This window comes from Tubulanus polymorphus, chromosome 9, assembly GCF_964204645.1.
Source record: "Tubulanus polymorphus chromosome 9, tnTubPoly1.2, whole genome shotgun sequence".
Lineage (NCBI taxonomy): Eukaryota > Metazoa > Nemertea > Palaeonemertea > Tubulaniformes > Tubulanidae > Tubulanus > Tubulanus polymorphus.
The window spans coordinates 16,230,790-16,243,462 of NC_134033.1; the positions used below are offsets into that span (position 1 = coordinate 16,230,790).

General features: G+C 41.1%; 2 protein-coding genes across 2 annotated transcripts; one reads left to right on the forward strand and one right to left on the reverse strand.

The window, feature by feature from the left end:
• The first annotated feature begins 687 nt into the window (after positions 1-687).
• Positions 688-4,988, forward strand: LOC141910894 (protein YIPF6-like). The gene is made up of 7 exons (XM_074801764.1): positions 688-730; positions 1,238-1,351; positions 1,847-1,925; positions 2,014-2,056; positions 2,387-2,518; positions 3,159-3,316; positions 3,883-4,988. Exons 1-7 carry the CDS (start codon positions 695-697, stop codon positions 3,999-4,001), a joined length of 681 nt encoding a protein of 226 aa, XP_074657865.1. The 5' UTR covers positions 688-694; the 3' UTR covers positions 4,002-4,988.
• A 3,806-nt stretch (positions 4,989-8,794) lies between these two features.
• Positions 8,795-12,506, reverse strand: LOC141910627 (acid-sensing ion channel 4-B-like). Its single transcript, XM_074801320.1, has 3 exons — positions 11,833-12,506; positions 9,801-9,901; positions 8,795-9,009 (listed from the first exon to the last, which is right to left on the reverse strand). The coding sequence occupies exons 1-3, from the start codon at positions 12,504-12,506 to the stop codon at positions 8,795-8,797; spliced, it is 990 nt and encodes a 329-aa protein (XP_074657421.1).
• Positions 12,507-12,673: the final 167 nt, after the last annotated feature.

Below are 12,673 nucleotides of genomic sequence, written 5' to 3' on the forward strand. Positions count from 1 at the left end.
CACCGGTATGGAAGATGTTCCCGCCGTGATCAGATGCATGATTATTGATTCTGGATTTGTCTATAAATCAGAATATCAGATCTATAGGGCTATTATCAAACAATGCACGTGATATTAGATAAAGCGGGTTCGTACCAGCTCGTATAGAAAAATTATGGAAATGATATAGATCCAGTCCTCCAGATGGATCCAGAAATTTGGTTCTGGAAAACTGGTGCAGAATGATCAAAATTATCATAGAGATACTTCGCGATGCTCCCAATTTTGATTATAGAACCACATCTGACTTCAACACACTCACCAGACGCAATCAGTCGATACAGCTATTTAGTGTCTATAAATGTATTTTAGTGATCTAACCATGTGGTCCTCTAGTTTTTCTTGTGAGAGGTCCCGCGTTCGAATCATTGGATCGGTTTTGCCGAGAGCTAGGATTATGTTTGTTTTACTAGTCATGGGCCTATAAATTGAGTCTTACTCAGGGAATCTTTTCCTTTATGGAATAAAAATTTTTTCTTTGAAAATGCATGTGTAGAATCAAATGAAAAATTTCACCGCAATCTCCATAGCCCAGTCCGGCGTTCGCGGTTCGTTGGACGCGTTGGACGCGGGCATGCTGCACGGCTCGTTATCCGGTCCATAAGTCCGCATCCGTGTCGTGTTAGACGAAATGACGTCATTGGGGAATACCATCATGGCTGACGTGGAAGTCGAAATTGATGAAAATCAGGTAAAAATTTACAAATTACGTTGTCTATGATAAAATGACATGTGTATAAAATACCATTCTGAAAAATGTTTAACGTTGGGCAAATATTTAACTCAAATTCATAGTATTTTGACCGCTTTGTAAGCTGTGACGGCTTCTTAAACATTGAATTGACAACTAAAGTTTTCTCCACACCACAGTGACCAGTGTCATCAGTGACTGACTCAACCCCAGCTCCACGTCCCCCCTTTCCTCACCTCCGCTTCCCAACAACCAGACCCTGTCTCCCTCCTCTTGATCTGGCCCTTTCATCCCCAGGAGAGGGACTGCAGTCTAGGTTGTACCTAATGTAGCTTTTTAAAGATATTACTCTCCTCTCCTACAATTTCCATCAATCCATGGTATCTGGTCGTTGGCGAAGTGCCCCTTTAGGCTGGATAAGTCAATAGATTTAAAGTTTAAAGATGATTATTTGCCTGTTGTGTATATGTCGGCCTAACTGATATTGTTTGTTTGTTGTTATTGTAGTCCGATACGTTATTAAACGACGTATCATTGGAAGGTGATATCACCGTTCCCGGAGCTCCGCAGGAAGATGAAGACACTCTGTCTACGCTGGACGAACCCGTTAAAGATACCGTTGTAAGTTTCTATCCAATTGTCAATATCAGGGAGGCCGTGCTCAGGGAGGCCGTGCTCAGGGAGGCCGTGCTCACAGTGGCTTCACTCTGTTTTCTATTGACAAGTTTATAAGGCTGCAAAACTAAGAGAGTAGTGATATTTCGACTTAATGAGCCATTGCTGTTGTTGAAAAAAAAATATTTTGAAAATGGCTCATGGAGATATGTTGAAATATCACTACTCGCTTAGGCACAGGGGCTCGTATCAGAGTTGTAGATTAAGGTAAAAACAATAATCTATTAATCCAATGTCTATAATGTATATGAAATAACTATTTTATACACATTATAGACATCAGATTAACTGATTAGTCGCTTTTACATTAATCTAAAGCTCTGATACTCTGCCCCTGTGATCTTAGGATTCTTCACTGGGCCGATAGGGTAACCACATATTTTGAAATTCGCGGTGTTTATAGTAAAATCGAGGAATAATTTTAATTGTTTTTTTTTTTAGCTGAGGGACATGAAAGCGGTCGGTGTAAAGTTTTTTCACGTTTTTTATCCAAAAGAAAGCAAGAAATTATTACGAGAATGTAAGTGAAATACAGTGGAAATTATGTTTATATACAAATTCTCTATTTTAGATATAGATTGTCATTTTGCTGTTTCGATTTATTTCAGGGGATTTATGGGGTCCACTTGTACTGTGCGTATTTCTGGCCATGTAAGTTATCAATTTTTCGAAAAAATTTTCAAGCTTTTCTTAAAAATCTTTGTTTTTAGCTTTTTTTTAGAGAGATTTGAGATTCTTACAGATCAGGGTATTCTGACTCTTTCCGTAAAAATCAGCGACAAATCCTGGAATTTGAATTTCTGGTCTGTTGTTGTTGCTGGTGACAAGCAGCAAAAGGAACCTCTTGATAAGAAACAGCTCTCACTGAGGATATCTTATAATTTAATCAGGGAATTTTTGGTCAAGGGCCAGGGAAATATCTGTAAGAACCCTTGAAATTAATCTGATATTGCGAAATTAAAACGCTGATTTTGTCTGTAGGATGCTGCAAGGTTCAACTGAACGAGCGAATGATTTGAACGACGGAGGTCCGCAGTTCGCTGAAGTGTTCGTCATTTATTGGGTCGGGGCTGTGATCGTTACGTTAAATACCAAATTACTCGGAGGATCGATGTAAGTATTGAAACTATAAACGGATAACAGAAAATCAAGTCAGTAGTATGATACATATTGATACATTAGTGGAACCTCGTTATAACAAACTCGGGATCTTGATATGGGAAGTTTTACTGAAAAAGCAGCTCTGTAATCAGGGCTGGCGGAAGGATAAGCACATTGGTCCAGCCACTTCTTACTGTCTGTAGTATTTCGAGCGCCCAAGGCATGAAGCACCGGTGGGGGAGTGGGAGTCCTCTTTTTGAAAAAGCTTTTGAAATGAGAAATGCGTTTTAACGACATTCTGGCGTGAGATATTTGAGATAAATCCCCTTACAACCGGGACAAAATTCACGGCAAGAAGATACTAGGTTTTGTATGGGATCATTCATTTATTACGTACGCATAAAATTTGAATTTTTCGACCCCCCTCCCCCCTCTGTACGCAAAATCGGCCATTTCTTCATATACATTAAGCATTACAGTACGCGATAGCACTGACCCTCCCCCCTCCCCTAATGCGTACGTAATAAATGAATGACCCCTATGTATATATTACGTCAAAAGTGAAACATGATCGGCAAAGTTTTGGTCCGGCCAAGGCCGCCCCGTTTCCTCCGGCCATTGTAATTAAGCGCCATTTTTCTCTGAATTTCAGATCGTTTTTCCAGAGTGTTTGCGTGTTAGGTTATTGTGTTTTACCGTTGACTATAGCTCTGATATTTTGTCGTATAATTCTCGTCGCCGGCCACACGACGGCGCTGTTCGTCGTTCGGTTAATTCTCGTCCTGATCGCGTTCTGCTGGTCTACGTTCGGTAAGTCATCATCCATATTTTACCGCACCCCATAATTACTGTAGATCTTTCAGGACCCGGTTATACGCGGTTACGAGTTCCGTTTTGGCTTTACGAAGTTGAATTCATGACATCTGCTTAGTTCGATACTTGTTGCGGGCATCTGTGATTAAGACTCGAATCCTAACTGACAATACTCAACCGGGTCCTAGGATCTCGGAATTCTCAAAACCTAAAATTTTAACTAAAGTAAATTCAACGAAATACGAACCAATTTCCACAGTTTGACTCGTTGAATGAAAATGAGTTCATTTCCGATTTTTCAAACCTTTGTCAAATTCTAATTGAACAGAAGTTGAACACGCCGCTAGCTTCTGGGTTCAGTTCCACGGTTGTCAGTTAAAGTTAATGCTGTATAAAAATCAATGAGTCAAATCTGAACTCAGAACTGTGGAACTGGGTCGAAGATCTCGTTCTGTAGGTCTCGGTTAGACTTCATTTAGATGAGATTTTTTCAATTCAGAAATCATCGAAATATCGCCAATATTTTACAACCGTAATCGTATGAACTGTTTCGATATTTTCAGCGTCTACCGCGTTCCTCGGTGATAGTCAACCTCCGCATCGGAAGGGTCTCGCGGTTTATCCGATATTCCTATTCTATTTCGTCATCAGTTGGTTGATCATTTCGCATACTCATTTCTAATATACGACAGCGACATCTGGTGGATGAGACTGAGCAATTACAACGCCCCCTGGTGGATTAGATTTCGGGGATTTCTGATTTCATTGTATTTAATCCTCAGGGTGGTTGAAAGGACTGTGGATTCGAAGCACCCCTTTGGACTGTTCTTGAAATTTCACCCCGGTGGCTGACGTCATTAGGATATGACCCCCGATGAACATTCCAGTGGTTGCTGAATGACCAGTAGTTCGGGATTCGATTGATAGATGGCGTATAGGTGTACATACTTTCTATGGTTATTTTTGCTTTATAAAATCTGTAACTAAAAAGCTGATTTATAAAAAAACGATCAAAATTGTGCCGTTAATTTCTACTGTAAAACAGATGTCTTATCGGGAAGATCTGCGTTCGAATCATGCGTGGAACATGCTCCCTCGGCAGGGATTCGAGCCTGATGGCATCGCTAGCCTCCGCCACACTAGACCGGGTGCACAGGCACTCATGCGCAGCTTTGCCGTGCGAAAATTTGCGGCACCAATCAGATTTCTCGTTGTATAAACGCTGAGGCAAATTTCACGGATAAACTGTCTAGGGAAAACCCGGGCTAAAATTAAAACGGGATTCGTGATTTGCTAATAATGACATCATCCAAGCTGCGTATTCGGTCTAGTGTTGCGGGTTTCATACTGTGGCAAGTCTCGATGCCCGGGGGAAGATGGCGTTGACGAACATTTCCAATGATGCAGCGCTGCGATAGGATCGTCTGTCATATACCCGTTTCTTTGTTATTTGTACTTGTACATACTTTATCTAAATTTGTGTAATTTCCGAATCCAAACTCAGTGGGTTTTATTCGTATTAGGTAAATTAGGGACGCGATACGTCTTCAATGCGAAGAATTATCTGTATTTTAAATTTCTAAATCTCTAAAACTATTTGTATGAAATATTATCGTATTGTAAATTTGAGAATAAATAACATCGTATTTATTTATTATTGTAAAATAAAAAAAACATATTTGCAACTTTCAACGTTTTGTTTAATTTCGTATCAGTTTCTGGTTTCTGATCATCTTTGAAAGTTTCTTCGGTGTGTAGATGAACCTTTTAGTAGTTTCTGGCGTTACCACTAGGGGGTGGTAGAGCGTCGTAGGTTACTGTGGATACAACCACTTCCAAAAACTGGGTGAAGGCGTGACACCACCACCGCGGGAACACCCTGTCTAGACGTAACGGGAGGGGGGCACCAAGGGCTCCTTAAAAAGTTGCCCTGAAATTGTACAGGCAAATGAAACATAATGAACTGTTAGCAAAACGTTTAGATTCATAAAATCTTGTTCTTTTCCAAAAATGAGTTAATGTGTAACGATGTTTTTTCTATGTTAGCCCTTTTAATGATTTTATATACGCCCTATATTGGGCTGCAACCCTCCCTGAATCAGACTTCAGATCAGCCCCTGGGGCCGTTTTCACCAAGCACCCGGTTACCTACGTGTCACGTCTGCCCGAGAGTTCACCCATTAATCTTACGTGACACGGGTGTTTCGTGAATACGGCCCCTGGGCGCTGTTGTCCTTGGTATAGCGCAGAGGGTGGCTAAGAATTCATTCGGAGTCGGTTTTGGCAGATTCTGTATTGTTATCGCGATGTGATTTCCGTGGACAAATATTGTCCTGATAAACTAATTAGTCTCACGCAATTATGACTAAGACTGTTGTTAGTGACTTCAATATCGTTTTGTGTGCGACGAGATCCTAGTACTAGAAATGCGCCTGATGATTTCTCGACGCGTCCATGAACTGTTTCTTGCCGGCCGCTAATTGCGAAATAAGCTTCGCCGTTTTCCTAACGTCGCTCTCCGTATTCAAACTCAGTATCGGCGACGAGGGAGATTTCGGGTAGAATTTCCAATTGTTCACGTTCCTCGTCGCCGGCGGTGGCGCTGTTCGATGATCGACCGCGTTCGGTAGTGTCACGTGATCGTCTGCCTCGATCCAGGCGTGTTTGTACGACGCGAACGGTACCCTAGTTCCGCCGAGGATGTCGTCCTCGTCGGCGATACGAGGCAGGTATATCGCCGGTCTGTTCGATGTTATCAGCGGGTTGTTAAACGCCCTATAAGCGCCGCCTCCTCCTCCAGTTCGATAATGTCCTCCGCCGACTGTATCACCCTCACTTATCAGGTAAGCGTGTCCGTTTCCCCTGCCCACCTTCTCAACTCTCGACCTTCCCCTGTTCAGATACTCGACCATATCTTTCTTCTTTTCTCTGTAATGAAAATGAATGATACTCCTGATATTACTAGAGAATCCCACAAAAAAAAACGAAAAAACAGTCCGAAGTTCGTTATTATTGTGGAATTCTCTCTTCATCACTTCAACACGGATCCATAGTGTTTTATCAATCGTGATACTCTGATATTCACTCCCAAACGTAATACAGTGGAACCTCGTTACCACTTCACGGGACCAAAAAATCTGTTCGTTATAACCGATAGTTCGTTATAACCATTATGCAATAATCGGAATTCGCTTATCTGGGACGAAATTCTAGGTTTTTTTATAAACGATAAAACGGTCGTACGAGGTTCCACTGTATATCTGTAATGGAATATAGCACAGTTGCTTAAGTGAGATGGGGTCGGTGTTATAGGGGGCGCCACTGACCTTCGTCTGCAGATCAAAATACACATCCACAAGCAACTGAATATAATACCGACAAACTCGAGCAACGTCACGCAGGAAATACCGACCAATAACGCCGAAGCGCCACCTATATGCGAGAGGAATACCCACACCTGTAAAACATGATACGAATATCGAATTGCAAGGACGACTTTCTTAATTTCAGAGCAGGTATGATAAACATCGGCTACTTACATTTTCTGTGTACGTTTCTGTAAACTCGTTGATGTGAGCGTCTTGGTAAAATATTTCGAATTTGGCGAAATTATTTCTGAAAAAAAATCGCATGCAACGATGCTCCAATTGAATGTGCAATGAAATAAACGGTGGGAATTTTCACCAACAGGGGGCGTTGCAAATACTCACTTGATGTAAGTTTCGTTTTTCCAAGAAGCCTTGACAGCTGGCTAAAAAAATTACGATTGTCAAAAAAAGATAATATGATGAAAAGATTTTTTTTTGAAACGATGATCGTATAAGATGATTTAAAACGGAAGGACTGGACGAGTGTAAGTTTGATTGCTACGTACGTTATGGAAGCTTGCTGGATTTAACCACGTGGTCTCAAACGTGGTAGACTTATAAACAACTTCGCTAAAATTAAAGAAATAATGTTTAATTGAATTGAGAAAGTTTTATTTTGCTTTTTTCTCTTCATTTGATCAAACAATAAAAAACATCCTACAACTTACGAGCATTGTGCTTTACAATCACATTCACTTCCGTTCGGTTTTAGTGACGTCATAACTAGTTTGCATAAATCTGCATAATATATTCGATTTACAGTGATACATTCGATTCGTTATTAATATATTGTGTATCATTAAATCATTAGTGAAATCATAAGAGAGAATGGGGAACTGTCAACGCTACTGTGGCAATCGAGGATTCCACTTGTGGCAAGTAAGGTTCCGCCAAGTGTCGCTAGTGTCGTTCAGCTTCTTCTGCGCTTCAATTGAGATCCAATGAACTGCGACCTTAGATAAATAAATTGGAAACTATACCAACTGCCGTGTAGAAAAATGAATCCGATGTATATTCTGTGGATTCGGGGCCTAGGAATCAATTCAAAGATGAATGAACTAATTCTTAACGTTAGACCGAGTGCTCGTAACGCCATCTCGCGGAATAGTTCCCCATTTCATTGATTAAAATAGATTGACTAATTTACATACATTGTTGTATATTCCTGCCGCTACATACAGATTCGGCCGCTCCGTGGCGCTGCGCGTTGCCCAGCGAACAATTGCAATATTTTTTCAAGTCGGCGTCTAAACAGTTTTGCAAACAAACCTTTTAGAAACCAAAAAAAAACAAATATATATTTAAAAAACGCGTTTGTAATATCCTATCGAAATGATTTCGACGATATTATGCAAACGTATATTTCAGCGAAGAATCGCTATATGTTTCTGTTAAATGCTGAATTATTAATTGTAGATAACAAATTTACAGTCGTTGAGAGCGGCTGTTGAAGTGGGTAGAGTTGAGAGTTTTGGGAACGGTTAAAACTGTATAGATAAAAACCAATTAATAATTACCGACCATCGTCACCGGTAAAACCTGTATATACGTGTATAACACGGGGATCTAGTTCCAAATAGTTAGATTTCGATTATTAGTTTCATTGTTTCATTTTTCAAACATCAAACAATCCCTAGGAAAAAATGTTAACTCACAACAGGTCCAGGGCCTACCGACAGCTGGGCCCGGTCTTATAGACTGGTATTACCTTTAACCCGGGGGCTAACTTAATTGATAATGAATTGAGTTAGCCGGCCAACGGGTAATAACAGTCTATAAAACCGGCCCCTGGAGTTTAGTAAGGTAACCCGCGGCCACACATACCAGGGGTCTGGTTAGGTGAGAGGGAGAGATCGGGGCGAGGGAAAAGAAGTGGTAGAGGGACAGAGAAAGGATATAGGGAGAGAGAGTGGAGGAGAGTGAGAGAGATTGGAAGAGAGGGAGAGAGAGTGGAAGAGAGGGAGAGGGAGTGGAAGAAAGAGGGGGATAAGGGAGAGATGAGAAAGAGAAGGGAAATTTCTACTTACTTTAGGATGATCCAAATTGCAATTTTCAGCTAATCTCTTGTAAAAATACTAAAAATCGAACAAACAAAATAATTTGATCATCAATTCAATTCGTATGAAATTACTAATATTGGCGGATACAGCGGTTCATCTACCTCGGTGATAGCGATAGAGACGGCTTTACCGGGAGTTAATACCACTGCGAGTGGAGCGGCATAGAACTGGTCGTCGTGACGGTGAATATAAACACGAATTCCCAAGTATTGCGTCGTATTTAAATACTGGTCGGTTTGTAAGTCGACAATACTGTTGAATACTAGCAAGCAGAGAAAATACATCATAAAAACAGTGAAGACCTTCACATCCAGTCCCGTGGAAACTGGTGGCATGATATTTCATTTTGTTAAGGGCGTCGCGGTGATTGGGTCACGTCCTTGACCCTTGCGATGTGGCCTTCAGCCACAGACGACCACCTTCTGGAGTTTTCTCTGCTCGAGGTGCTTGGCATCAGACAAGCAATGGCGACTATACAACCACACTGCTAAGCTGTGTGTCCATAAATCGAAAAGCTTTTTGTGAACTGATATACGTGTGGATACGATGTTCTAGCTAAGTAACATTTTGTTTAATCCGCCCATTAAAAACCTATAAATCAGGCACAACAGTCAACATGTTTGTTGGCCCCAACATGTTTTAAGATCGTTTAAACGAACTGGAACCGGAATTTCCAATTACGTATGTATGATTTCAATAAAAAATACTGTAAATTCGATCACAAGTCGATCACGTCGATTTCCGATTTCAAAATTAAACCCCCTGATTCTCTCCCGGCAGGTGTCAGTGGTGGTGCGTTTTCAGGGGACAATACATCAAGACGAATCAGACCAAATCTACCAATCAAACACTAGGAGGGACAATCCCTATTTCACAAGATAGAAACACTGAACACAAATAACGTAAAACCTACCACACCTGCCGGGAATAAAACTGGGAGTTTCATTTTCGGAAATCGGTGTATATTTGATATGCGTAGATGGAACTGGATAATTGGAAATTTTGATGTAAGTGTATTAGCTGAGTAGACCTCCAGCTGACGCGAATACGTACCAGTTTTCTGTGAAATTATTACGTTTTGAGTGACATTTTCCCGTTTGTTTTTGTATGTGATACAATTTCCATAATTCATGTCGGTGACGACTTCAAAATCGCTGGAACATAATAATGAAATGTGTAGGAAAATCTGAATGATTGGGGTACGAATGCGAGTGTGCGGGCTTCAGGGTGCCAGTCGCACAGACAAGGCTTACATTTAAGACCAGTCTTAGACTAGCTTTACTCTATAATAGCCAATCAAACAACTTAAGGCCATTCTAAGCCGATTTTGGTTCTACCAACTTAGAAGTGGTCTAAACTAATTATGGTTCTAACAATTTCAGACCAGTTTAAGTTCGTTTTGGTTCTACTACATATCTAACGACAGAAGACCAATCCTAAGCTCATTTTAGTTCTATAGCCAATCTAACAACTTTAGACCAGTCAAAAAGATTTAAGACCACTTATGGTCACGACTGTGCGATAAGGTTATATAATTTGGGCTTTAATTAAGAATAATTGTAGTTATTCTTCTTAACTTCACCCAGAAGTCGTCCAGAGTTTTATTTTCACAATATATATTTTCTATTCTCTTCTATACTTCTTATCGTAAATTAACTCGTCAATCAAATATACAACAACGAAGAAATTGAATCTAATCGGAAGGCGTCAAGAGTGAACTGATTAAAACAAGAACGCGGTTGCCTTAGCAATTTCACGTGATTTATGAATAAATATTAACTTCACTTGCAGTAAAAAAACGCACCATCAGCACCAGCAGCACCAGCACCAGCAGCAGCAGCAGCAGTGCTGAGAACATTAAACTAATGGCCTGTGAATAAAACACTCTACGAAGTAATTCTGCGGTATTAGATTTCACGTTGAGAAATAAAGGTCGATATAGTATGTAGCCGCGATGCCGCCGAGTCGCTCGCGACAGAGAGAGACCCAATCGAACATTCACACTTTTAACTGGTATTTTATGAGATGTTGGTTGTCTCTCTGCGGGAGGCTGGGTCGGTGGTGATGCGATGATGGCGTGAGCTAGGAGGTGGAGGAAGGGGGGGCACTGACCAAATCAAAAGTCGATATCCATACGCGAAAATTATGTGTCTATCGTACTATGCATGAACAAGCCTTGATCAGCTTTAAGTATAGGTAATATCAATCGGCAACCTTTCGGCGGGGTTCTTCCAGAGAGTCAAGCCGAAGAACCCCTAAAGGTTCTGCAGAAGAACCATTCAATTTGGTTCTAAGAATATGGCTCCACAGTTCCACAGTTGTAACTACGAGTTAAAATTAGTTCATTTTTAAACGAGTCAGGTCTATACTCAGAACTGATGGGTGCCCTGGACCACGTCCTTCGTACATTCGCCTGACCGTCGTAATGAGCCGAAAATATCCGGCGCAGCTGATGTTATCGGATATCTGACTGTCTAATCAGCAGAACATTATAGTTCCGCGGTTAAAATTTGAAGAGGGTTAAAACATTGAAATCAGTGAAACTTAACCGAGAATTGTGGAACTGGTTTCAGATCAATACCTACTTACCGGTACATATACCGGTACATTCCGGCACTAATTTGACTATTTAACTCAACTATAGACGCAGACGAGAGTCTTGTTTAGTCGCTTTTGATCGATATTTCATCATTTCGATTTAAGAATCGACTGAAATTGATTCTGACCAACGTGTTAACAACAGAATTTTGAGAATGTGTTCCTAAAACACAAATGAACACATTACCGTTTCGAAAGTTTAAGAATCAACTGTAAAAATGGTCGATGGTTTTGCAGTTGAAAAAGAATTCATAAAACCTAGAACCTGACACTTGAAAAGTGATATGCGTTGATTTTCCATCGGTTTGAGACTGTGGTCGATTTACTTATTTGCTTCGAAAATACATTCGAAAAATCATTTTAAAAAAAATTCATTTGATTCACGGGAATTTTTGGTTAGAATTGTACTCGAAATTTTAGACAACGTGTTAACGATAAAACCCGGCGTTTAGGAATGCGTCAATTTAAAACAAACTTGAACACGAACCTTTCCGAACATTTACCGCCTAAAAACTCACAATCGACGACCGTCGAATTCAGAATATCAGCACCGAGTTTTCGAACGCTTGAAAATCCGATTTTATCCATAACATTTTCGTAAATATCGTCGTCTTTCAATCTGTTTAAAATTCGACTATAAATCCGTCTGTTTGTAACCCCCCTCAACCGCAGTAATTCCTGTAAATATGTCGTATTTAAAGCTGCCGCGATCTGATCAGCAGTTCGTAATCGCGTTTGAATTTTCGGGTCTTTCAAAGCCGATTTTTGAAACGGGTTATAGTTACAGAGCGTAATCGACGGGAATTGTCGCGGATTCGAACCGCGGACTTGCCGCTGGACGAATTTCGATTCCATCGTTAAGTACGCGTCGATTAGTTTATACAGTAAAAATCCCAGACCCGTGCAACCGCAGAGGAAAATCAGGACCCAGATCAGTTTCGTGAACGCCCATCTGGTTTTGGCCGCGTACGGCAGCCCGTGAGCGCTCGAAATAAGGAAAAGGTGTCGAACCCCGCGACAGAAGGAATATTGCTCCGAATCCCGAGCCGGTCTGGCTCCAGCCGCGCCGACTCCGCGGGAATCCTCCGACCAAGGTTCACATTGCAACTGATTCACGTAACGTTCACATTTCTCTTGCCACGACTCCTCGCTGTCGTCCATCTTTGATTAACTCGTCGTCCGACGTACAGGGGGCGCTACGATCGCCAGTCGATTCGAAGCACGAACCCCTATATATTGACACGTATTTTCAGTCGCGCGTCGATATCGCGTGTGTAAATTCCTAACCGTTTAAAGATACGCAATGTGAACCTCTAAAGCGTCTCTTG